The sequence below is a fragment of the Sprattus sprattus genome (genome assembly GCF_963457725.1).
Source record: "Sprattus sprattus genome assembly, chromosome: 10".
In the NCBI taxonomy this organism is placed as follows: Eukaryota; Metazoa; Chordata; class Actinopteri; order Clupeiformes; family Clupeidae; genus Sprattus; species Sprattus sprattus.
Genome location: NC_137908.1, coordinates 25,941,783 through 25,955,216, shown reverse-complemented (window position 1 = coordinate 25,955,216; position 13,434 = coordinate 25,941,783). Strand labels below are relative to the sequence as shown.

Sequence of the window (13,434 nt, the reverse complement as noted above, 5' to 3'; positions counted from 1 at the left end):
ATAGAGTTTGGATCAGAGAGCACAGAGAAAAAAAAGGCTTCATATCAACCTCCTCAATTATTGCTGGGAAATCTTGAAAATGATCATCACCCATGGTTACATGTTTGTAGAAAATAGTTTACTCAGCAAAAGAAATGTATACAAAACAGATATTTACAGTTATATTCCGTCATAACCACTTCAGAGGGATGGCAACAAAGACGTTTTACACTTAGAACTGCCCTGTTTCACAATCATTCTCCTCTGGCTGTTACATCATTTTGAACATTTTCCCACCCATCTCTTGCACGCACACACACATATGGAGACACACACACACACACACACACACACACACACACACACACACACGAGGAGAGGTCACTACAGCCCAAGCAAGGCTTTAGCCTCCTCACTCTGAGCCATGAGGCTCTCACTGGCATACTTCTGAAGCAGCTCCATCTTTTTCCTCCTCACCAAGGCCTCCTCAATCTGGAGAAGCAAAAAATCATTATAATGCAACTTAAGTACCACAAGCCTGCAATGGTGTTCTCAGAAACACACAGAATTAAGTCTGTCATTCTGATCATTTTGACATTGTGTGCTTTGGAGGCCTTAATTCTTGGATCTCTCCAACTACTTATTCAGGATGTTGAATGGAAAAATGAACCACATCAACACAAGTCAGTGCAATTTGATGAATTAAAATTGCTTGCATTTCTTTCTGAAAGTGCACAAACTGTGTGATGGAATTACACATTTATTATATAAATAAATACAAAATAAAAATTGTACAAATAAAAAGGAAGAGCAGAAGACAATGGCCCTCACCTCCTTCTGTGAGGGCACAGGGACATGAGCGATGAAGGACTGAATGCCTTCCTCTCCCTCCATCTGATCCCTGGTCTCCTCGTCCGAGTGCTTAAAGACAGGAATGGGAGGGGTTGCATAATGACAAGATTACAAAATCACACTGGATTAAAGTATAGACGTCAAGACAATATATAAGACAGACGTTAAAAAAAAAAAATGTTTTAAACAAAAACATTTATCTTGGAACTCATTCAGAGATGTTTCATATTGTAGTGTACATACGTTAACTTTAAAAGCCAACTAATAAACATTTCTCCTGTCTTAATTTACAAAACAAACATACGTTCACACTCAACCAAAAACACCTGACATTTCCCCAAACCTGTTCCGTCATCACTGCCTGCTCAGTTCAGTGCTAACGACGTATGGCCTACGTGTGTTAAATTGCTAAGTTCAGTGCTAACGACGTATGGCCTACGTGTGTTAAATTGCTCAGTTCAGTGCTAACGACGTATGGCCTACGTGTGTTAAATTGCTCAGTTCAGTGCTAACGACGTATGGCCTACGTGTGTTAAATTGCTCAGTTCAGTGCTAATGGCGTATGGCCTACGTGGGCAGCACACATACATCACGTCCCCACTCGTTTGCCATCGCTTGTCCACTGATTTTGAGTCACCCTCACTGACCTGAACCCTGTTGCCCATTTAGGGAAATTACTCCCAGCCTTGGCACTCATTTAGGTACTGCTTACCTCTTCTGCTTGGACAGCATAGATGTGCTCCTCCTCTTCCTCCTCTTCTCCTACTCCTCCTTCACCTCCAGCCAGACGCGCCTCCTTCTCTGCTTTCCATTTTTCAACGGCCTCGGCTATAGCTAAGACACAGTGGACAGACACATATGCTCTTATTCAAAGACAGACATCCATTACTCCTCGACACAAGATGCACACACAATAAAGCACTGCAGATCCTCTTACATCATGATCAGATGACCACTTAATATATACTATGTTAAAACGGCAACAAACACATAACATCAAGACCAGAGAAACCAATACAGACATTTATACTTTTCATTTAAGAAGCTTTTATCAGCAAGGAATAAACTATGTGTAGCCCCTTGGAATTCAACCAAACACTGTGGTGTTAATCTTGCACTACCAGTTCAACAACAATCTAGCCAATATTAAGAATTGGTAGCTGTACTAAACTCTCTCTATATATACTGTATATATATATATGTGTGTGTGTGTGTGTGTGTGTGTTACGGTGTCAATCAATACAGTGACTAGTCCTGAGGACTAAGTAGCCAAAGGCTGGGTGAATGCAGGTACTCAATCAGTGTCATTTGGGTATGGCACAGCAATGTCAGTCACATGATTTCCACTAAACTGCATGACCTCTTACAGCCACAGGGCCAGTGGACGGGAGACCCGGACCAGCTCCTTATGAGCAACCTCAGGCTTCCCATGCTGCTAGCTGTCAGCGGCTCTAATACATTTGTACAAATGGGAAACACATGCCCTGCTAGTAGCATCAAGAGGATAAAGACACCCGCTGTACTGCAGGGCGCACACAAAGACCCCCATTGTCCCCCCTAATGAAGAGTGGACAGTGTGCGTAAATGGGTGTGCGAGTGAGTGTGCGTGTTTAAGACTGGAAGTGAAGTCACGTTTGGAATAGTAAGGAGTCACCACGAGGCTCTCAAATTCAGAGGCACGAGATACTCAGATGCCAGGGGGGGCTTTCGCTTTTTCCCTCCCCTCTCTTCCACTGGTGATAGTGCCACATAATTCAATGATTAATCTCGACCACCCTGATGCTGTATACAATCTCGTTCTCAGAGTTCATTTAAGAAGTGCAGTGTAAAGTGCATATCAGGAAGCGCTTTCTTTTTTTATAAGGTTTAGATGGCCATGCCCAGTTATTCATCTGGTTTTTCCACGAAAAATCGCTCAACACAAAGACACAACACACTGTACACTTCTGACACAAACACACGACACCTTTGTAAACGTTCTATACATGTATAGGTCCTGCTCTCTGCATGACTGTTGAGCTGCCTGAGCCTTCTGATGTGAAACCAAGCTGGGCCTACCCTGTTTCTCATACTCCTGCTCCAAGGGCACCAGCATGCCATCGTCCTCGTCTCTGTAGCCATAGTACTCGGCGTCGATCTCCTTCATCAGCTCGGCACGGGTCTTTCGGGGTGGAGGGGCAGCTGAAAGGGGGTGCACACGTGAGGAGTCATTCGCCAACCGCACCCACTGCCATTGCATTGCCGTACACCTACTCTACCCAATACCCTATGCTAGCATTTATGTACAATATACATTATTGCCTCCACAGAAATGTTTCTCTGTCCCTACATCCCCTACCCCTGTAACAGTAACCCTATTGCCACAGTAATCTGGTCTTGTCTGTATCATGTATTTACCACCAGATGTATGTACACATATGTCCAGTGACCAAATGCTGGCTGTGTATTGCCCCTGTTGCTTCCTTTCCCCTTCTGCCACCCTACCCTTCCCCCCTTCCCCCCGTCCCACCTTCCTGTCTCCACCCGGCCGACCTCAAGCAGATGGGTCCCCCCTTATGTGCCGTGGTTCTGCTTAAGGTTTCTTCCTGCCTAACAGGGAGTTTTTCCTTGCCCCTGTTGCCGTTGTGCATGCACTAAGGGGGTTCAGGCTCTGGGCTCTGTTAAGCGCCGAGAGGCAATTGTGTTGTTATGGCGCTATACAAATAAAATTGAATTGAATTGAATTCGCTAAGACAGGTCCCAATCAATATTAACACACTCAATCGATACGACAGTCAGAGATCTTGCCATTTTCAGATCTAAGCGGACATGCTGACGGCGATACGTTGAGGGATACTGGTGTGTATTTAAGAATTACACTGAGCCTAACTGTCTGACCAAGGTCCATTTCAATCCTCAAGAGCAGGAGGGTTATGATGACATCACCACAACACCATGACTAAGACAAAGGGCATGAAATAACATACTCTTATAACAGGCTGAAATAGTACATTTGGACTGAGCCCAGAGCAGTGTAGAGGGGTTTTCACAGGTGTTGAATAGGTGCTCTACACACCATCTTACACACAGCTTGCTTAATAATATGAGATCTACCAGCTGTGCCTACTCACGCTCTTTCTCAAACAGTTCGCGGACACCGGGCAGGTCTTTGGCAGCGCCAAAATACTTATATCCTCGATTTCCCGGAACCTCTTTGCCCTCATGGTCAAGCATTCTTGGTCCCACTTTCTGCAACAAAAACGTTATTAAGATTGTACAAGTACCGGAAGATTGCACTCCTAAAGTGGCCCTCAATATATCATCAATAAACAAACTGGAACAGCCAGGGGAGAAAAACCTAGCCTCTACAGCATCTGTAATAATCATCTATAGTCTCTACAGCCAGTGGTACCTGCAAAACGCATCTGAAGTTAGACGTCTTTCATTAACACTCACCCCATAGTCAGGGCCTCCAAGTTCTTTGATCCGAACCTCCCAGTGGCCCTTCTCTCTGAGCAGCTTGTTGATTTCGTCGTTGAGGTCTCTGATCTTAAATTCACCCAGACCAGCTGAAGAGTGATAAGAAAGAGTGTTACGTCTGAAATTGCATGTGCCATAAACCTTTGATGTGACATGGCATACAATCACGTCTGGAACTCACCATTCTGAATCTGGGCCACCTTCTTGGAGATTTCACTTATGATCTACAAAGTTGACAGGGAGAGGAGTTACAACATGTTTAGTTAAATCTATGAGTTCATCAATCCAATGCAAAATGTTGAAAGAATAGAGATGATATCTACTCAGGCATTTTTCATCACACCCAAAATTATAATTTGGGACACAGTTAAATAAATCATTGACAAAATGTTTAGTTTTTTAACTTTCAGCTACATTTCACACCTACAAATTCTGAAAATGAAAAGGCGACATTTTATAGCATTACTTCCCAGGACATACACTAATATTACTATCTAATAGTATATGATCTCATGTAGAAGACTTTTTAGACCCAATACTAACACGTGGTTTCACAGGAGTATGACTATCTGTATCAACATGCAATACTGGTATTTAGAACTTTTTTCTGAGCTTCATCAGAATCAGAATCAGGTTTTATTGGGCAAGTAAGTTTGCACAAACAAGGAATTTGTCTATTCATGATCCGCTTTGTCTGATAATACAATAACGATGTGAGAATTCTAGCCGGATCTCGTTTACTTTCAGCATACATACATGATACACTATAGACACCTTATTTCCATAACAAGAAACAGTGCAATGCAACACAGTGTGTAAACGTTTGAGGGGGAAATAGCCCTTCCTGTCTTTGTAATTACAGATGTGTTAGTATGACTGAACTGTCAGAATAGACTTTTAACTATTGACTTCTATCAGAATTCTAAAGTGTTTTACATTTTTAGGCTTAGTTTATATTATAAAGGAAACAATCAAAAGGACACTATGCAATAATTAATTAATTAGTGACCAGTTTGAAAGAAAAACAAATTAATTTGGTATTTGCAGAATTTTTCCAGTGTATCCACCAAGTGCTTTAGCACATTCAAGTGGTCAAAATGTGGCCCTTGTTCACACGACTTTAGAAGATTCCCTCTGACAAAATGGAATCTCTTTTTAGAAATATAAATGTTCTTACCTGTCTCCTCCACTTCTCCGCTTTGGGTAACTCATTACATTCTGACGCAAGAAATGGTCTTCTTTCCTGGAATGTCCCGAAAAAAAGTTTGGATCAACTATTTGAACCTTGTGACCACCAATTCTTCCAAATATTCACAAATATATAGCTGTTGATCCATTTTCAATCTTATATATTCATATTCTTACCCTAACTTTGCCTTCCTCCAGCTGGGCTTGCCTAAAGCGAGCCAAGGCCGTCCTGTGAGACACAATCAGAAAATTAAAATTAGTTACACATTCTCGATCACCTTCTAACTCAGAATTAACGGTTTGAAATTACTTTAAGCAGTTAAAATGACAGATGCACTCACATGGCCTTTTCAGCGTTTCGAGCCTATTCCAAAAAGAAAGAACATTTTTATTCAACCCATTGAAAAAAATCATCATATAGCTAGCATCATGGCAGAACTTTACCTAAAAAAATAATGGTGCAGATCACAATTTAGAGACTGACTCAAACTTTATAGTAAAGGATGAATACTTTCTGTGGTGTTTTTTGAGACAGTCTCATCAAGTCACCTCTGAGACGATGCAATATTGTAACAATAACGTGCACACCTTGGCCAAAACAACTTCTCCCAAGAGAAGAGGGATGGTAAATAGATACAGTTATTTCACAACGCTTGGTAATAAGAATGTGCTGCCCAAATTCTCACAAATACTACCGACATTTAGTCAGATAAATTATACCAGAGACTATAACAGCCTGAGATATCAATTTGACTTCACATGATAGCCAGCGTTAGCTACCTAGTCAGTCAACTTATTGCTAGTTGGCTAGGTTAAACACAGAATCGTAAGTAACGTTAGACATTTTTTTTAGATACATCAGATGAAATCGCTAGGCAATAGTAGTTTGGGGGCGAACTTAACGTATGCATCTTATTATCACAATAGTTAATAACATTTTACATACCATATTTGCAGTTCAAAAAAAGACCTCGCGAAATGTGAAAATATTCGACGTTCCCACACGTTTGGACGCAGATATATGACGAACCTTGATGACAAAACACCGCGACAAGGGTTGCGAATAGTAAATAACAGAATACCGCCACCTAGTGGTTACTCTTTTTTAAATTGCGGTTGTTCACTTTAAAACTGTTTTATCAAGGTTTAACTTAACACAGAGTGGTTTTTAATTGGATACCACTGGCACGACTTCAGATATTGAAAATTATTTGAATTAAAGGTGAATTTAGTTAAATCAACAATTCGTTGTCGTCCAAGCGGTTGCGTGCGCCCTCCGCCGGTTGACCTCTTTTCCGCTTTGGGTTGGGTGGAGACTTCATCATCTGGAAAAATGGCAGGCCAGGAAGACCCTGTTCAGAGAGAGATTCATCAAGACTGGGCAAATCGAGAATATATCGAAGTTATAACAAGCAGTATTAAGAAAATCGCGGATTTTCTTAACTCATTTGGTAAGTAATAATAAACATTGAAGCAAATCAGCTTTACATTCTAAAAGGCGTACCATTAGCCTCAAATGTCCCCAGTAAATTGCTAGCTAGCCAGTTAGCTATCAAGCTAGCTAACATTAACTGTCTAAGTCAAGTTAGCACATTTGGTGTTATTGAGCTCATCGACAACGCTTGTGTTTGCAGAAGAAGATTGTATTGCTAGCGAGAGATTCTTGTGTTGCCGCTGTATGTCGACACATGCCTGAAATGTTAGCCAGAGACGAGACTTCGCTAGCTAGGTAGCTAACTTGCTGACGTCAACTGGGTGGTTTTAATCATTATAAATTCTACCGAAAGAATGCTTATAATACGCTGCGTTTCTTTTTCCGAATTTTCAGATATGTCCTGTCGATCTCGTTTGGCCACACTCAACGAAAAGCTCACTGCTTTGGAAAGAAGGATCGAATACATTGAAGCCAGGGTACGTCACAACTTGTGGCAGTGTTGTGATTTTTCTGTTTGTATTTTCAGCATGTTGACTTGAAATGTTCAATATTTTTCAGGTCACCAAGGGCGAAACATTGACCTAAACCAGGATGACCCGACTACAGTTCTGTTTTGGGAATCCTCCTATTTTCTGTTTTTGAAAGTCTGACAATACCTCACACATCACATCATGTGTTTCCTCCAATTAGAGGCATTCCATTTTCATACTAATGCTAACTGGATGTGTTGTTTAAACTTTTTGTAAAGTAATTCATAAATGGTCAGACAGGCTGTCCTATATGTGCACCTTCACTGTAAATGCCAGCTCACATGGATCCTGTGGTCAATGTTACTGCACAGTTTTGAACTTCAAACTACAACATTGTAATCATGCAATCAAACCACATTTAAATCAGTATATGATTAAAACTAATCTTTTTGAAGTACTATGAACAGATATAGGCATCTCTAGGAACACCGAACCCCTTCCCTTCTGCATTACATGTGCTTTGCAGATAGTAAATTGACTGTCCTGAGAAGATCTCCGATCTTGCACTGTGGTTCATATTTTTTCATATGGATACCTGCCCCACGTGTTTGTTGTTGAGCATGTTGATACGCAGAAGAGTTGCCAAAGTGCGTTGTCCGCTTGTGGTAATTGTCTGACATTTTTACCTTAGTTTTGTGTATGCAACGCAATTTGATTTCACATTTGTATTAAAAATGAAATAAAATGTTTAAAAGGAAGTTGAAAATCATTTCAGCGTGTCAATTTAAGTTCTGTTTGGAGATAATGTACAGTGCAGTCCATTACTTCGCTTATGTTTGACAACTGTACCAGCTGAGCTGACTAGATGTAACTAATTAGTGCCATGCTTACGTTTAGTAGCATTGACAGCGATTCCTCTTTTATCTGTAGGTGTCAATAAAGAATATTTTTCATGTGCCTGTTATGAATGTTGACAAAATTATTATGGACAGTGTTGTGTCATTGCTCAGAAAACATTGGGTCTCATCTCTGTTTGATTCAAAAGGGGAAATTGTGCCTATGAACAGTCAAACTAACGTTCAAAAGTTTAGAATTACTGAGTATTTTCCTTATTTTTGACAAAAAAATGACATTGTTTTAACCTGTAATTGATCAAAATGAAGTAAAGACATTGCAAATGACTTGCAGCTGTAGGGGACTGATATTAAATAGAATATCTACATATAGGCAGAAAAAGGCCCACTTTGTACATCCATCATTTCTGTCTTTCAATGGCACTTCATGTCAGCTATTCCTAAACTATTCTGTTTAAAAGGCTAATTCATCATTAGAAAACGCTTTTGCAAGGATATCTTGGTTGCTGAAAACTGTTGTGCTGTTTAAGGAAGCACTAAAACGGGCCTTCTTTGGACTATTGCGTCTGGAGCATCAGAACTAATATGGTTGGAAAGAAAGCTTCCTTCAGAAACGTTTCAGTCTGTTGTTCTTTTCAAGAAAGTAAGGCAATTCTATGCAAGAAACTGAAGCTATCTGGGAAAGGGTGTGCACCACATCTTTACAGGACATAAACAAGCTTTAACCAGGATAGAAATAGAAGCAGGAGGCCCCAGTGCACAACTGAGCAGGTGAATTAAAACATCAGAAACCATTCAGAATCATATCATTTGAGAAAAATGCTGGGTATGTCCAAGACTGGCAAATTAAAAGAAAATACTAAACTAGACAGAAAGAAACAGAAACTGTGGAAGATGATTGGAAACATGTCATAGACAGGCAAATCTAAGGGAACAAGCTGTAATGCTGAAAAGTCTAGAACTGCTGTAAAGGGAGAATTCTTAAATAAAAGCAAATTGTCATGTAGAAAGCAAATTGTGTTTTTCGAGCAGTAATGATTAATTCTACATCTGTCAAAGTATTGACTATATCTTTTATTCATTTCTTATTTGATGTATGGAAATGCGAGTTCCTGAGACCTATGAAATATGTTCTAAAAGAAGAATCAGTCAGGTTTTGTTAATTATGGTCTTAGGAATTCCCCACCAGATTACCTGAAAACCATAGTGTCAAACAGCACTCAACAGCCTTGTGACCTCCACAGGCTGAGTTCAAGTTTTGTGTGAAGTAAGGATTTTACAGAGGGGAGTTTAGATACGTAGTAGGTCGTAGTAGTAGTTATGTAGTAACTAAACATACATAGTTACATTATATACTTAGTTACGGTACATGTACTGGTTACATTTATTGGAGGTGCTTTGGGATTGAGGGTGTGTGGATGAAATAATTTAATAAGGTGGAAATCGCAAAGTGAAAATAGTGCAATGTCTCAGTAGGTCTACAATTGTGGTATGTAGGACTAGCACACCAACACAAAGACACAAACACACACACACACACTCGCACACATACACACACATACACACACATATTGTACACACACCCTTGGCCACAGATAAAAAAGGCACACAAAAGGAATGCTTACCTTATTAAGCCTTTCCTATATTTCCTATCCTTTCATCACTTGCGGAAGGTGAATTACAGAGCCCCATAGTGAGGATGGATAAACATGGCATTCCTGAACCTCATGTTCCCACAAAAAGGAAACTCCATGACCTCTCAGCAACAGTGGCTGGTGTCTGATACCTTTCATGATTTCTTTTCACTCTTTAAAGCTTGTCAAATGTATTTGAATGGTAACACAACAGATCAAGGCGAATTACAATGCATAGTATTTAATTTGGACCATGTACTGTACAATAGGCATATTCTATATCATATTTGCAATGCACACTATCTCTCATGATGCTACACAGGGGACCAGATGTAACGTCTGTGCTCTGTCTCTGTCTTGTTCCCTTGTATGTATCCCTTGTGTTACGTGTTTCTTCATTTGTGTTTGTTTACCTTTGTCTCCTCGTGTCTGTCTCCTCACGCCCTCCCCTTGTTATTCTGCTTGTTCTGTGTATTAGTTGGTCTCCCTTGTGTGTCATGTGATCTCTGTTCCTTTGTCTAGTCATCGTACTTCCTGGTTTCCAACATGTGCTTTTCACCATGTGCTTTCCTGTGTTTGTTTGGGTATTCCATGTGCCCTTGTTGTTTTCCGTGTCTCCACCCCTCACCTGTTCCCAATAATCACCTGGTTTGTTTGTCTTATTGGTTTCTCCTGTGTCCTGTTAATTCCCCTCGTTTAGTCCACCTGTGTCTCTTTGTCTGCCCTGCCTTGATTGTTTTCACCTGTCCCTTGTTATCTGTTGTGTGTGTATATATAGTCCTTGTGTTCATGTCTCTCGTTGCTGGTTCGTCATAGTTGTTACGTGTTGTCTCGCCGTGTTCTCGCCGTGTTCTCTCAAGATCCTTGTGTTGCCGACCCTGGACTGTTTTTGACTTCTCTTTTGCCTTGCCCTATTGGATTTGTTTGCCTGCTTGTTTGACTGCCTTCCCGTGTACCGAACCCTGGATAGTAAAACGTTGATTCTTCATCCTACTCCTGTTGTGTCTGAGTCGTGCATTTGAGTTCAACACCCCACCTCCAATTCGTAACAGTACGAACCAGCCAGAAAGATGAACTCAGACTCAATGCTTGCTGCAAGGCTAAAACAACAATCCACCTCCATCTGCTCAAGTTATGAGGGGAATGGAGGAATGAGAGGAGGGCCCAGAATCTCTTCAGCCTCCTGTCGGCGGAATTCCAGCAGCACCTGTCTCGTTGGGATTCTCTCATTGCACGCCCCTTCTCTCCAGCTTCACTTACCACTACTGCTCTGGCGTCAGCACCGTCAGCAGTTTCGTGTATCCTCGACCCTGCCTTCACAATCGCCTCGGCTACCCTCGAAGCAGCCTATGCCGCTGTCACCCTCGAGGCAACCTCTACCGCTGCCACCCTGAAGGCAGTCTCTGCCGCCCACGAAGCAGCCTCTGCGGCTGCCACCCTCGACGCAGTCTAGGCGGCCCTGGATACTGCCTCTGCAGCTCTAGAAGCCGCTTCTGTCGCCCCCGAAGCAGCCGCTGGCGCTGCTGCCCTCGATGCAGCCGCTGCCGTCCTTGATGCCGTCTCGGTCGCCATTGTAGCCTCCATAGCTACCGCCTCTGAAGCATCCCCTGACGCTGCCACCTCCGAAGCAGCCGCTGATGCCCCTGGCGTAGCCACCACTGCTATCGCTCCTGAAGCAGCCTCTGACGCTACATCCCCTGAAGCAGCCTTCGACGCTGCCGCCCCGGAGGCCATCCCTGATGTCCTCGACGTAGCCTCCGTAGCTACCGCCCCTGAAGCAACCCCTGACGAAGTCGCTGATGGTGACGCCACTGAGGTCTACGCCACAGCAGACCCAGCCGTTGCTTGCCCGGACCTCGCAGCCACCGCTGCCGACCCAGACCACGCAGCCATCGTTATCAACACAGACCGACGCCACCCCTGCAGACCCAGCCGACGCCACCCCTGCAGACCCAGCCGACGCCACCCCTGCAGACCCAGCCGACGCCACCCCTGCAGACCCAGCCGACGCCACCCCTGCAGACCCAGCCGAGGTGTCCCGGTCCAAGGCACCCCTGTCCCAGGCGCCCGTGCCCCTGTCTCCAGTGTCTCAGGTCCCCCTGTCCCAGGCACCTGTGCCCCTGTCCCAGGTGTCCCTGTCCGAGGCTCTCCTGCCCCTGTCCCGAGCCCCCCAGGCACCCCTGTCCCAAGCGTCCCGGGTGTTCCTGTCCTGGTCGAGGAGGCGTGTCGTGACCTCCTCGCCCCCAACAAGGCTCCCAGTCGCCTGCCTCATTCTGGGCGTCCACCCGGCCTGCCTCCAAAGACTCTGCCCCTGTTCGGCCGCCCACCGGGTCGACCACCAGAGACTCTGCCCCTGTTTGGCCACCCGACAGGCCAGCCACCAGACATTCTGCCCATGCTTGGCCGTCCACCCAGCCAGCCACCAGACATTCTGCCCATGCACACTTCAACACCCCACCTCCAATTCGTAACACCAGAATTATTTCAGTTTGTGAAAAGTCACATACGCACACGCACACGCACACGCACACGCACAGTGATGGAGGGCTCATAACAGATGGGCTAGGAAACACAACATCAGTGTCAGATGCTGGAGCCAATGGAAAAAAGGGGACTCTCTGTGTGTGTGTGTGTGTGTGTTAAAAAAAATTCTAGCACAGTGTTAGCTGGTCCAATATACACACAGTGTATATTTGTGCGTGTATCTGTTGATGTGTGTATCTGTTCCACTACCATATTAGTGGCATGTTTTATGTTAGATCTGTGTGTGTGTGATCCAATTAGGAGAAATAGGTGTGTTTTACAACCCTCCCTCCCCATTAAATGCTCTGTCTCTCTCACTCACTCACTCACTCACTCACTCATCGTTAGGAAGTAAAAGCCTCATTAATAAATAAAGGTGCACATTGGCCACGTACAGGCTCTCATATGAAGCCGTCCTACCCAGGCGTGTGCAAGGATGCTACTCAAAAGGTCATGTTTTCTGGCTTTGCTGAGATTGATTGAAACCCTTTCTGCTGTGGCATGTGTCTGCACACACGTTTGTCTGACGCACGACTGCTGCCACATTTACACAAATATCCATCACACACACGGTGCACTCATCTTGCATGGGTGCACATTCTCTATGAAGGCAATAACACTGAAGAATTACAAGGCTTTCATTTCAAGGTTGAATCTGCTATGTGTAGTCTAATGATGTCAGGTACCATTTTGGTATTATATGATCTGTTTAGATTATTTTAGATGATTTCCTTATTTGAATGTGTACTGTGCCTATCTGACTGATGTTTTGTAAAGGCTACTTAAGTAGCATCGGACCATCTGAGGTGGGTCTGGCACTAATTTGGCACATTACTGGTGTATCACACACACACACACACACATACACATGCACACACACACACACACACACACAGAAGATATGCAGACGACAGCTGCTATGTGGTTACAGAACCGTTGCTGAGAAGAATTGTGCCTTGTCTGAGCCTTTGGATGAAAGCATTTTTGGTTGAGATTAGTTCGGCTCTATTCTGGTCTCGGAGGTGTGACTATAACATTCG

The 13,434-nt window shown here is 43.4% G+C and overlaps 2 protein-coding genes across 2 annotated transcripts; one reads left to right on the top strand and one right to left on the bottom strand.

Annotated features, from left to right (window-relative positions):
- Positions 1-251: 251 nt before the first annotated feature.
- isy1 (ISY1 splicing factor homolog) lies at positions 252-6,478 on the bottom strand. The gene is made up of 11 exons (XM_080846202.1): positions 6,425-6,478; positions 5,820-5,842; positions 5,656-5,707; positions 5,468-5,533; positions 4,472-4,514; positions 4,267-4,379; positions 3,942-4,059; positions 2,890-3,012; positions 1,544-1,665; positions 811-900; positions 252-471 (listed from the first exon to the last, which is right to left on the bottom strand). The coding sequence occupies exons 1-11, from the start codon at positions 6,425-6,427 to the stop codon at positions 364-366; spliced, it is 861 nt and encodes a 286-aa protein (XP_080702328.1). The 5' UTR covers positions 6,428-6,478; the 3' UTR covers positions 252-363.
- Positions 6,479-6,608: 130 nt separating this feature from the next.
- brk1 (BRICK1 subunit of SCAR/WAVE actin nucleating complex) lies at positions 6,609-8,342 on the top strand. Its single transcript, XM_080845819.1, has 3 exons — positions 6,609-6,929; positions 7,307-7,389; positions 7,472-8,342. Exons 1-3 carry the CDS (start codon positions 6,812-6,814, stop codon positions 7,496-7,498), a joined length of 228 nt encoding a protein of 75 aa, XP_080701945.1. The 5' UTR covers positions 6,609-6,811; the 3' UTR covers positions 7,499-8,342.
- Positions 8,343-13,434: the final 5,092 nt, after the last annotated feature.